This window comes from Opisthocomus hoazin, chromosome 13, assembly GCF_030867145.1.
Source record: "Opisthocomus hoazin isolate bOpiHoa1 chromosome 13, bOpiHoa1.hap1, whole genome shotgun sequence".
In the NCBI taxonomy this organism is placed as follows: domain Eukaryota; kingdom Metazoa; phylum Chordata; class Aves; order Opisthocomiformes; family Opisthocomidae; genus Opisthocomus; species Opisthocomus hoazin.
Window position 1 is genome coordinate 21033654 of NC_134426.1, and position 13439 is coordinate 21047092.

General features: G+C 46.8%; 1 protein-coding gene across 21 annotated transcripts in view; it reads right to left on the minus strand.

Annotated features, from left to right (window-relative positions):
* FBRSL1 (fibrosin like 1) overlaps positions 1–13439 on the minus strand; it is a 555762-nt gene that overhangs the window by 19929 nt on the left and 522394 nt on the right. For 12 of the 21 annotated variants that reach the window (XM_075434576.1, XM_075434573.1, XM_075434570.1 and 9 more), the window contains 4 exons: positions 8770–9166; positions 6964–7217; positions 2288–2523; positions 51–101 (listed from right to left, as the gene is read on the minus strand). In XM_075434576.1, the coding sequence (XP_075290691.1) occupies positions 51–101; positions 2288–2523; positions 6964–7217; positions 8770–9166 (938 nt within the window). Of the gene's footprint in view, positions 1–50; positions 102–2287; positions 2776–6963; positions 7218–8769; positions 9167–13439 lie in introns of all 21 variants that reach the window. The other 9 variants (XM_075434584.1, XM_075434579.1, XM_075434577.1 and 6 more) reach the window with 4 other exon arrangements.

A 13439-nucleotide genomic window follows, 5' to 3' on the forward strand; every position in this document is an offset into this window, starting at 1 on the left:
TGCAAGCAGAACCATTAACAAAGACACCACCTAGAAAGGTAAGCACTCACGTTGGAATGTCGAAAGTAAGGGTTGTCTAATTTGGGAGCGTACTTGTCAAACTGGAAAAAAACAGAGAAAAGAAAGGGAACAGGTGAGTTTGGTTTCAGCAGTAGCAGACACATCAGGATTTCATCACAGACAAATAATCACGGCCCGTTTGCACCGCGTTTAACCGAGCAGAACTGACTGGTTACTCCTACTCGCTCATCAGGGAGCTGACTGATTTCCCAAAGCTAACAGAGACAGAAAGGCTCTAGCCCCGGGTTGCACGGGTGCGGCCGACTCTCACTGCAGAACTCTGCTGGCACACACTGCGGGGAAGAGGTTCCTTCACTAGGAGGAGAGCAGCCCTGCTGTGTGCAGCCCAGCAAGACAGGGGGAGTTCAGCTCCGGGGCTAGGTCTGGGATCTGCCCCTGGAGCGCTGAACTGGACCGCAGACTAGGAGCTAGGGAACGCCTTCCGTTAGACCCCAGCACCTACTGTGGGGCAACCAATACCAGTTCCCTGTTTTCTGGGTTGCTGCAAGTGCCAAAATCGTTTGGAAAAGGGCTTAATAGCTTTAGATGCACAATTCTCTATATATTCCTCTTGCCCTGCAAACGAGCGAGCACTCCAGAGACAAGCTGATTGTTAACCTTTTCCGTTCCAGCATGGGGCTTTAACACCTCCATGTGTGCAGTCTGCGCCCTGTATTTATTTTTAAGACCTTTTGTCCTGTACCACCTTGGAAGCAAACCCAAAGCATATACATCACATTTTTGAACAGTATGTACATTTTGCTGGGGAGGAGGGAATGGGGAAGAAGGCAGGGAAGGGAGCTGTAGGACCCCATGAAAAGCTGCTTATTTGGCAAGTCAGCTGCTGTCTCACACCCCTCTATGTGCAGGAGAATAGATTTGTAATTTCATTAATTACAGTTATTACTGGAGCCATGTCCCCTCCAGTGTAAATACCATAAATTACCAAACACATGCAGCTGTAAATTTCAACACTCTTCTCTGGTGTTGGGATTAGCAGACCTGATCTAGTGGAACATAAGAAGATGAGAGTGAAATATAACAAAAGAGCCTTGCAAGCTGTTTTTGCTATGAAGGCTGACATCAGCGGGCATGGGTGGGGGGCATGGAGCTGTTCGCAGGATCAGATATCAGGGTTCTTAAGTAACACAGGAGGTTTCTGAGAAAAGTTTCAAGATTGTTTTACACAGACCGAGAAAAGAGGAAGGTGTTTACACATGAGTACATTGAGCAAACACCTGGGGCTGGATTTTGGGTGGATGATATTACTTTCAGTTGTCTCGCGGCTAAGCAGATTACAACCCAAGAATGTCATTGGGCAGTCAGCAGTGGGAAAGAAAACGTTATGCTCCTTGAGCTCTTGGTAGCTCTTCCCAAATGCTGCTTTTGCTGTTACTCCCGGCTTTTGCTAGCCTTAGCAGAAGAGGGCTGTTTCTACATTTTGGACATAGTGTGAAACTGAGAGGGGAAAAAAAGCTGAATCTTCTTCTTTCAGTCTCACAAAGTAATTGCCAGAAACGGGGAGAGAGTGTGCTCTAAAGTACTGACAAAATCCATCCGTAGCAGATCTCTAACAATTTTGTAACAGCTGCAGCAATGTCCCATTGCGTGACAAGCAAATTCAAAGGCAAAACGCTAACGCTTATTACATGGCCAGGAGGATCTCTCCCACAAGAAGAACCTGCCACAATCAGATTTGTCCTTATTGATGTAATCAAATCATAAATGCCAAAATCGATATAGATTAGGGCATTAGGAGGAAGAGGGACAAAACACGTATCAGATGAGATGCTGCACTATGGCGAGAGCTCCAGGTAAGCAAGTATGGTCCACCCTGCAAGGAACCATTGTGGGGACTGCGTTTGGTGCTGGAGGCCACTGATCTTGCGGTGTCCTCCTTGGAGTGTTTTGGTGTGTCATGGCACTGGGCTCTGGGGAAGGGGCAGCAGAAACACACAGCAGGACACACGAGCAGGGAAACTAAAGGGGCTCTGGACTTGTCTCCTGGGTGTGGTATGTGCTCACGGGTAGCAGCGTGGGGGACCTGCAGGCTCGGTGTGGAGGTGCTGGATGGAAAGGGGGTCCCTTCGGGAGTGTGGGCCTGGCTCTCCAGGCCTCCGGGACGGAGGGACAGGGACAGCACGCCTGGCTGAAACAAAGAGGACTGGGTTCTGTTTGACAAGAGTGGGTTAGGCTTTTTGACCAGAGATGCTCTACTTATCCTCACATTTTGGGCTGGGGTACGCACCATGGGAGGTGCAGAGGGCGGCATGAGCGGCGTCTGGGGCAAGCTGGATGGAAAAGGAGTGAATGTGTGCTGGTGGGTGTGTTGGTGCTGATGCGTGTGTTGGTGCTGGTGAAACTCCGCTCTCAGCAGCGGCACCGGGCCAAGTGAGGCAGCGGCCCGGTCCGAACTCTGAACCAAAAACCGGTTGTTCAGCTCTTGCCTGAGCAGTTCGTGATCTAGAGGAGAGAGAGAGAGAAAAAAAAAAGACACAGAGGCCCATGGGCCTGTGAGTACCACAAAGACGGAGGAGAAAGAGTCAATATTCACCTGGCATTCCCTGTTTCTGCAGGTCATGCTGTGGTGGTTTTCTACGTGAGGACTCATTGGTGGAGGTAAGAGAGATGCCTGTGACAAAGTACCAATCAGAATCCCCGAATGAGGCTGGCAATACATGATTGGTTGGTTGAATGATATCAACAGGCTGGTATCTAAAGGCAAGAGAGAACACCATGAGTCATCACAGCAGAAAACATCATGGGGGCGTCAGCAAGCATCCATCCGCCCGCCCGCCCCCCGCCCGCCACCCCCTCCTCCTCCTCCTCCTCCTCCTCCTCCCCGGCACCTGGCGGCCATGCCAGGACCTCGGCGGTCTGGGCTCGCGGCGCGGTGGCCGGACCTTCCCGCGCCAGCAAGATGCTGGGGAGCACCCTCGAGAGCAACGGCTCGCTTTACAACCAGTGGTACTGACCTGTCTCCTCTGGAGGTTCGCAACTCAAAAGCACACGCGTACACTGGGAATGGCTGGTGGGCCTAGCACACATGTTACACTCTAACGTGTACGTACTTCAGAAGTAAAATTTTGACAAGATCTACAACGCAACGAGATAACCATGGATTTGGGTGGCTGGGAACTACCTGCTCGGACAGCCATTTCTCAGCTGATCCCTGTGCCATCCTCCCACTTCTCAGCCCCAGGACACACACACAGTGACCAAGAACATCCATCCTATAAACTGAGGCCTTCTTTGCAAGTAAGTTTTTTTCTGAGATCTTAAATACTAAGCAGTCCTTTCCTCAACTGCTAACAGGCCATAACTGTCATTTTTCATCCCCATCCCCAGGCTTTTCTCCTATGAGAAAATACAGAGGAGGAACAGGTGGAAAAAGAAGAAATACTGAACTGGCTCAAGATCTCATGAAGGTTGCAGTGAGTGCAGAAAATAAAATGTTCCATCATATGACACGTGGCCTCTTCTCAGTGGCTTCCTCTGGAAGAACAAACTTGCACTGAATTTGAACGTGGTTTACGGCAGTGGAAGATGCCAGCACTTTAGAAGTGATATGACTGAGGACAATAAGGACAAACAACCACTTCCCCACAAATGTCTGGTAGTATCAATGAAATCCACCTGTGATTTTGCCTAAGAACTTCATACAGGAATCAGCACCCAACCTGTTAGATGTTTTCACAGAATCACAGAATGGTAGGGTTTGGAAGGGACCTCTGTGGGTCATCTAGTCCAACCCCCTGAATGTTTTCTGAGGTGAGAGCAACCTGTGTCATCAGCTGTGGGTGACATACACCCTTTACTGCCCGGCCTACTTGCTACTGAACTTACATGAACTTTTTTACTGTAACTCTCCTTTTAAACTACAGCACTGAATAGAAAGGGGTAAAAGAATACATGCGGTTTAAAGTTTTACTTCATGTTCTGCAGGCATTTCTTTTAACATTAGAAATGTCTAAATCGATCACTTTCTGAAGTGATGTGGTTAAGATCTTTAAAAACAGGCACTCTGATGGGGAATTTCAGGGTCTCTACTACCACTCAGAAGCCTACATCCCATTGAAAGCCACTTTAGAAAGCAAATTTTGGGTGCCTAAGTCATTTCCTTTTCAGTAATAAATGTACTGCTAAGAGCAGGTACTGTGTACTGATAATATCTTTATAATAATTAATACAAAAGCAGAAAGTACATACACTTACAATACTGAAGCCTAAGGCACTGGAGCAAAAAAGTCTATAATGGGTTCTCCTTGGAGCAAGCAAAAAAGAAAAAAGCCCACTAGGCTGAAAGCACTTAGGTCCAAAACCTAACCGCTTCAGAAAATATGAGTATGATTTCATACGTGTGTGTGTGTGTGTTTACGCATTTAATTCTGGCATGACTTAAAGAAACTGAATCCTTCTGTTTGCATCAAGATAATCCACTTTTCTGGAGGGAGAGATAAAAGCAAGTTGGCAGTTGTAAGTGCTCTGATATCCAATTTCTTCAAGAGACTTGAAGTCAGACCGATAGATTTGCAGCTGGCTCCAGCCCATAGACCGGTACCACAACTTTGGCCTTTGCCAGGAAAAGAAAAGGCCCAGGGATGTTTGGACAAGCGCTGCGGCACTGGGAGGAGCGGCTGCTTCATACTAAGGATGGGACTGCTGAAAAATAACCAGCTTTGTGAGGGGCTCTGGGCAGCGTTAGGATTAGAACTAAGATCCTGTGCCTACCAGCAACACCTCGTCCCACGGGTCTGGCCACGTAACACCACAACCTGGAGCCGAGTAACTGAGCAGCCCTTTGAATGCCCAAACACTGCTGCTCTGGGTGCGCACATGAAGAGGGCACAGCAGAGAAGGTCAGTCCTGCTGATGTTGCTAGGTACCCTCGTGTTCAGAAGAGCAGGCAACAAAGACGGCTGTGTCCTCTGTGTATCCTACACCAGGGCCAGCCTTCGTGCCCTTGAGTAGAGGGCAGCAGCCCACACGAGGGTTGCTCCTAAGTTACTTCAACAAGCTTTAGGTTTCAAAGGGAAGAAAAGCCCCCAGAAGTGCATTCTTGCTATTCAGAGCACTGAATTTCTACCACCAGTGAATGCAGGAGCTCTGAGCTCTACTTCTCTTCTTGGTAACAGTGACAAGCATTTTTAAAGGAAGCGCACGTTTTTCTCCACAGAGGGGGGAGAAAAAGACGACAAAAAGGAGACTTCAAAGGGCCATACCCTCTCTGATGGCTTTTCTAGGCTGGTGCTTTCACTGAGAGCACCCATGCACTTGAAAGGCCCAGCAAGGGCTGTGCTGGTAGCGGCAGTTGGGTCCTGCTTTTCAGGGCTGCTCAGCAATATTGTTTGCTTTTAAGAAACTTTTATGTGAATGACCACAGAAGCTCCTGGCTCTGCAGTGCTCTGTATCGATTTTATGATGTGCCAGTTTGCAGGCATTTTATATAATGCAGACAAGAGGCATTTCACTGTCTGCAGGGTTAGACGCCCAGACCTTTCCCTCCACTAACTTAGGCTTCTCCTGCTTAAATTGCAGGAGAAATCCTTTTAGTAGGAGCAAGACTGTTACCGTTTCCTGGCAAGCTGCTGAATGTGAATAGGTCACTTGATCTTGCACCTCCTGAAGTTAATGGTGAAAACATACTTGCTTTCAGTGACTGCAATATCATGCTTTTAGTGAGCACATTGCTATTTCCTTTTGCAATACTTTCAAAGTCTCCATCACAGTAGTCCTTTGCCTTAAACAGGGGAAGCAATGAATAGGTCTCCCACAGCGCTGCCAACATCTTCCCAGCCGTGTGGTTGAAATTCTAGATGGTGCCAGGGCTTGTGAAAGACGGCAGCTTTGGCCTATGCGGTCCTGCTTCTGGCTAGGAACCCACAGCATTTTTGTCTGTCGTCGTCCTGAGAGCTCACATTGGACCAGTTCACATTTTTCTTTCATGTAAAGAAGCAGTTATAAATAATGGGACATTATTTAGCTCTTGGAAGAGAAAAAGGGGACACAAGGCCATCAGATTTTTCCGCAGCAAATCTGCCCTCTCCTTATTCCTTTAACTGGCTTCACAGGAAACAAGCGGGCGCGTTTTTTGCAAAACGCTTGTCCTGGGTAATCCCTGCTGAGTTAGTTGCGGAGTCAAATGCCAGATAAAAGGAGGCCCCAGCAAGCGAAAGTTGGAGGGAAGTCTCCAGCTGCCAGGGTCTCTTCCAGGGACAGCTGTAGGCTAATGGATAAGCTATAAACAGAGCATTTAGGGCAGAAGTGACAATAGAATGGGGGCCAGGGTGAACAAAGGAAACTTTTTAAAGGGATGCAAAGATAATGAGCGCTGAACAGCAGAGCTTGTCTGCTGAGCTGTCTCAGCCTCAGACAGACAGGCCAAGCAGCCACGGGCACACAGCCAGCTTGCGCTGCTGCAGGCAGAGGATCCTGCTTGTCGAAGGATCAGAGCAGGGGATAGCTGTTCAGTTAGAACAACCTTCTGGGACGATTAGAAACATTCTTTTTCAAGTCAGTTCTAACAGCAGCAACTTTCATTCCAGTGGGGAGAAAGAAGGGGAGAATGGCAAACTCTACATCAGTCTTTTGTTAACCTAAAAAACGTCTGATGGCTGTGGAATGCCACACAGGACATGCCCTGAAAAGGAGATTTTTTTTTTTTGAAAAATCTGCTTCAAAGACTTCTCATAGGAAGTTACTGTGCTGTCTCTGCAATCTCTCATCTGGTAAAGCATGTCCAGGTCTCCTGCCTGCTTCACGAGCACTCTCACAGCTGCAGCACACACTGCTCGCGGAGGGGGTCTGCGTCACTTTGTTTTACCTGCCCACCAGCCAGCCCATCTCTCAACACCCTCCAGTGCATGCACAGCAGATCAGCCTTGGAAGAAGAAGGGAACCTACCCGCAGGGTGACCTGGTATCACGAGGCTGTTGGTAGGTAACGCTGGTGGAGGTGGCAGCGTGGGTGGGGTGGCGAACATGGCCGGATGGTGCTGGTGTTGGGTCTGCGATCTGAGAGAGAAGTGCGAGGTAGCAAGATTAGAGATGGAGAGGGGCAGAGCCGGGCCAGAGGAATGGTGCGGAGGAATCTGGGGAGAGAGGGGAAGGTGTTTCGGGAGGCTGATGCTTGTTGCACTGCTAGCACTGCTGCTCCGGCTGCAGAGAGAAAAAGATGGGAGGAAAAGGGGAGAGAGAGACAGAGAGAGACAGAAAGAGAGAGTGTGTTACAATACAGGACTGAAACAGTGCAGGAAACACACTACCTGCAACAACACAACGATGTGCCACTGATCTCCCCCCCAAGCTTATGTTTTTGGTTTTTCTAATGGCAGTGGAGACAACAACGAGTCTTAACGAACTTCTCCAGCAGGGCAGGACAGGCTTGGGTTCTCTGGAGTGACATTTCCTCAGGTGCTTGAACAAGTTACAGAGCTATCTCTGAGATACTGATGAAGGCCACAAAGGCAGCTGGATTTTGCACCTTTACTTAGCCTCTGACGACCTTGCAGTGACCATGTGTGTCCTTGTGACCACAAGCAATTACTCTAATTCCTTTTTCTGTTACTCTGGGAGCACAGAGCTGCACAGTGTGAGTGACTCTGGGCCCAAGTTGTATCTGCTGTGCATGCTCTGTAGTTATATTCACACAGGTATGCAAACACATGCCATGTTAATAAATTATTCTCATAATAATTCTGTAGTTTAAATATTTTTTCTATTATTACTACTCCACTGCAAGTGATCTGTTTTGTGGGGTGAAAGGCAGTATCTCTGCAGTTATTATTTAGCGTAATTTCCACAATACCAATATCTGTTGCAATCTAAACCTCTGAGATATCCTGAATAGTTTGAAATATTATTAATAACTTCTACTACAGTGGCATTTAAAGGGTAAAACCATGAGAGAGTTTAAGTGTGCAGGACACTGTGAAACACACATTACTGGCAGCTCTCTGTATTAATATTTTGACCCTTATTCAGCCAAGTCTTATGTTTCACATCAGTCTTCTCATCTTGTTTAACTGGCCTAGCTCTGGTTTGGGAGGCAAAGGCCTGTCTTCCGTACCAGCAAAAAGACTACACAAGTTCCAGCTGACTAGCTAAACTCTTCTCTCTTGAAACTCATTTTCCGTAACATTTTCATCCATTCCGCTTACTGGATGGAGGCAATTTAAACAGCAAAGCTAAACCTCCTGTATCTGTAGGCAGATTTCTCGGCCTACATGGAGCCCTCCTGTTCTAAGGGACACAGTATCTTCTGATATAGATATCCCTTGTTTGATGCTGGTGAACCAACAAAATTGTGATAACCATGAACAAACCTTCTACTTCAATGGAAGTCTTTCTGAATATGAAACCAGGGAATTGCTCAAACTCCAACCACCTTAAATTTCTAAGGCAAGAACTGGCCAGCTCAGACAAGACAGTGCAAAACTCCACTAGAAAGCAGACCTAAAAGAACTTTATCCCACAGTTACACATGCCTTTCTCCCAGAAAGGGAGCATTTACCACCACGTTTCAAAGGCAGCTATTGACCACTGCTGGGAATTCCAGCCTGTGGAGTCAGCGCAGATAACCAAAGCACGGTGCATCTTATCCAGGCAGTAAGAGCACTCCTGTTTCACCTCCCAGCAATTTCTATCCCTTTTGAAACAAGCTCTATCCCAGCAGTAGCACAAAGATGACATGAGTGTCCCTTTGCCCTACCTGATATTATTGAGTCCGTTGTGGGCCACCTGGTGATGCACTTGGTAATTGAGCGGTGGAGGGATGTGGCTCGGAGGCTGGGTCCGAAGCTCAGGTATTAACTGAGGCTGCGACTGCGGCCGAGGTTGAGGTTGCGACTGTGGCCGAGGCTGTGGCTGAGGTGTGAGCCTTGGTGGTGCTGGTGCTGAAATCACTGGCTCCTTCTTCAACAGCGGGCTTGCTCTGGCGCTCGACGTGGGTGCTGAGGAAGTAGAAGTCACAACGGCAGCTACTGGCTGGGGGCTGGGGATCGGCAGGGCGAAGGGCACGTCGGTGCTCAGTTCCCGGCTCCGCTCTAGCCCAGACACCTTTGGGACATTGGCTGCTTTCGCTTCTGGCTTGTCATTCAAGGTGGGACCTTATGGAGCAAGAAGAAAAAGAACAAAGCGCGTGCTGAAAAGGTCTGTGTTTGTTTCTCTGCTGGGTAGAACACATGCCTGAGAAAAAACAAGTGATGTATCAGCTTGTGGGAGCATCGTGGGAGCACTGCTGCTACAAGATGGATGCGTGTTTGTGTGTCTGTCCTTCCGCTCTCCTTGACTGGCCACTCTACAGTACTTGTTCGCATGCGTGTAAGAGACTTCGCTGTCATTAAACGAATGCATACTACAAAGAACATATAGCTTTGTGACTTCTACAGACTCCCAAGGTTATGGACCGTAGGAGTGTGAATGTGTCTCGAGTTACTGCTACAGTATTTCCTGCTCAATTTAAGTTTAAGGCTGATAATGAACTCGTGAACGCAAGCCTGATCATGAAGACATTTCATTTTCTCAACGCTCTTTCAAGGCAATCTACATTGTGTTTAGGCTCAACTCCAGCTACGACGCACTGTGACCGAAGCAGAAATCATTAATGATAACCCCACCTGGCTCCTAGGGAGGAGGACACCTCGGTTCTTCGTGTAGCCAAGGATGGGACAGTTCTGCTGTGAAGCGGTGACATTGCTGTTCCCTGACCACACACTTGTGTGGCAGAACAGAACAAAGAAAGCTGGAAAAATCCAGTCACAAGTGCAGTAAGCACACAAGTGTAGTCCTGGTCACCCTAAGTATTGCACACACCTGTATGCACCCCGCATATCAAAACTATCAGGAATGCTTCGACCTTGCAAAATGCACCTGCAGTGAGAATTCCATATGGAATTACTCCTTCTATGGCGCCAAGTATTTCCTTTTATCCAAATCAAACCAAATCGAACAGCTCAAAGGGTTAAAAGGCTGGAAAGGAAATGGGAAAAGGGAGGAAAGGAGAGGTATTTCAGATCCAGCAGCATCCAAAAGGTCGAAGACAACCGAAATTACAAAGATCAACGTGATTCAACCCCCACTGAACCCCCTTTTCAATGTAATCTGTGTATCCTTGGGTGCACATATAACCACAATTTCAAGAAAAGCTGTTCATGGGTTACGAGAACTAGTGTTGTCCATGTGTTTCACACACACAGATCCACCGTGCACACACAGCACTTCTAACTGACTTTTAGAATACATGCTTTTATTATTCACCAGAATGTGTTGGGACTGTTTGCGTTTAGCTGGCTTGCAGACATGCAAGAGATTTTTACATACACTCATTAACATGCTCCCGACACTCTCAGGAACAAATTCCACCTTTGAAATTTTCCTGCCTCATCAAAGGACTGATCCAGTTCCTGATGTAGGAGGTGTGGAAATAACATACGACGCACACCGCAAGCTAATTCTGGCCACGCAGACGCTCTAACCAGGCATTCATGAACGCAGTCTGTGAGAGGCCAGAGTTCTCACTGCCGTGGCTTTGACGACTTGAGCATCACCATGTCGGCATTAGATGAGAGGAGGACAGCGATGAACCACAGCCTGTAGCACACCAGCTCATTTTCTGTACAGACAACGCCCACTTGGTGAAGGCATCTCCTTACTTGAGATAAAAGGCAGCTCCCCACACTGCCACTGGCTCTACTTGCACTCTCACCACTGCACCATTTCCTTCATCAATCAATCAATCAATCAATCAATCAATCCATATATGTATTCAGAATATGAAAATGAAAAGACAACGAATGGAAACATATGCACTATAACAGCTGAAGATGTGTGAGGACTTCTGGCTTCAAAGTTACAAATAACAGGAACAGATGCGTTTCCAAACACCAGTGCTTTGGCTGGCAGCATGTGTGATCAGGCCTGTACTCTTCAGCACCTTATACGTCTTCACAGGTTTGACTCAATGGCTGGAGATCCTAAATCGTTCCCTACAACAAATATAAGGCTAGTGCTTGTTTCAGTGAATATTTTTCAAATATGAATTCATGCACCACATGTACCCTGGTTTTGAGATGTAATTAGACCTGGTTCCAATGTTACTTAGAGTGACGAAGAATTTATTTCCAAAATCAAATTCTCATTCCTCTTGTGCACCACTATTTTTTATAATGCCACCCATGTTTGTAAATTTTCCTCACATTTTACTACTAACAACTGAAAAATAGTCACTGACTAGTCAAGCCAGGGGTCCCCACACCGTGCCTTTTGGAGGAATTCTACTCAGAGCTGCAGATCCCACTGTTTTTCAGGAGCTACCCATTAAGAGCAATTGGGTTTCATTCCTGACCACAGGTTTCCTGAGAGCCTATTAGCTCTTCCCATCCAACAGGCCTTCTCCTACAGAGTTAAACTTCATATCATGTAATTATAGGCAATGTAGACTAATGGTGTATATTCAAAACACACTGGCACCACAAAAGTTAGTTGAGTAAAAAGTCAATTAGATCCAAAACAAATCAATAAAGTCCCGCACTAAAAGCAGCCGTTTGACCAGTTTTATGTACAACTATTGATTCCCTGTGGTTTCAGCATTAGTCCTCATTTGCAATTTTCTCAAAGCAAAAGCTCACGCTCCCTTGCTGACTGAATTGACCAGCCAGCCTGGTTATATTAGTTAGTATGAGGGGTACATGACTAATTTCTCCTGCCAACTTTCATCTCTCAGGTTTCAGTACTGAAATATTTTTCACTCTCAACAACAATGAAAATACCCGGCCACTTCCCTCTTCCCCTGGAAAAGCTACAGGCATGAGTGTGAATATCTTCTCTCCTTTTGTAGCTACGTTGAACAAAAGCAGAAGCACTGACGAGGGAAAGATATGGTGTGAATTCATGGGTGAGCGTGGAGAAGCATGTGAGAGACAAAAAAAATCCCCAAGCTTTCTCAGCCACCACATGGGAATGACGGCGGGCGAATCCTGGTGTTCTCGTGACTTTGCTCTTTCCCCTTCTGATGGCCGCAATGCAGTTCAAGAGAGAGAAGCTGCTTCGTGTGGCTGTCTTGAGGGTGAACTGCCATGGGTGAAGGGAAGGGGACCACATGTGAACACAGGCAGGAGAAATCATGGAGAGAAACGACAGGAAGACAGCGACACCAGGTACTGGGACCTGCCTGACGTTTGAAAGTCACATCTTCTGAAAAGGAAAACTTTTCTCACATCTAGGTGTTTCACCTAAATCTCTGGTAAAATAGATTTGGACAAAATGGATAGCAGATGCCCAAATGGAAACAGATCACATCTGTATATCTCACTATTCTAGAAAACACAAAAGGCACTTCTAAGCGAAGGCTTAAGACCCTTCACTTCAGCTAACTCCACGGAGTACCGTCCCACGACTTACACAGTGACACTGAACAACACACACACGTCCTGGTTTCTTTCTTCCAGTTCATACTCTTCTGCTACACTTACTTCTACTTGTTTAGTGCCTGTTTCCAATACCCAGTCACTAGCTAACCATACTCCAGAGGTCTCCAGAAACCTGACAATTTTGAGGCCATCTTCCCTGTGCAACCAAAGAAACAATTTTGAAGGCTATAATCACCTGGTTTCTTAGGTACTTAACAAGATCCTTACCATGACACCTATCACAAAAATCTGCAGTTCAAGACTTTCCTCTCCATTCATGTGAAAGTCTCTGAGCTACTTTCCCTGAAATCCCTCAAAAAGTTGATTTTAATTATTTTAATGAGACACGTTGCCCATTTTGATCAGGATCTCAAACTCTGCAGTTTCTCTGTAGGCTGCTCGAAAGTCCCTCCTAAGGGAAGGACACTCCTGTATGCCCAAGTTTCCTCCAACTGACCAGGCTGACTGCTAGTCACGCATGGAAATACCTCAAAGAAAAAAAACGAATATTCCCTTTTGTGCAAGGTGGATCAGGTTTCATCGAGATCCTCTCAGAAATTTCTGTACTTTGGCTCCTAATCAAGTCCTTCTGAGCAGATGGACCTGCAGAGCCGAGCACAACTGCCCCAACAAAGCACAGACCCACCACACCACACCACAATGTTCTAGAGGCAAAAATGTGTTTATTTTCACCAAGTCCTAGAGTAATTTTCATGCTTAACGATAACAGGCTGAGCCAATTTGCCTAAGACTTGACAGTCAGCTCCAATAATTCAACCTTAATTAAACCTGAACGCATGTCAGTTCAGCTCGTCCCTTCACAGGAAATCTGACATTCGCAATGATTCCTGTTTCAGCCCTGCTAAGGGGAGGCTGGATCACATCTGCCATTCTCCACCACGCAGAGCGCTACCCCTTTTCAGCATGCCAACTTTGTTTATTTTCTAACCAAACACTCTGGACTTCTTCCATT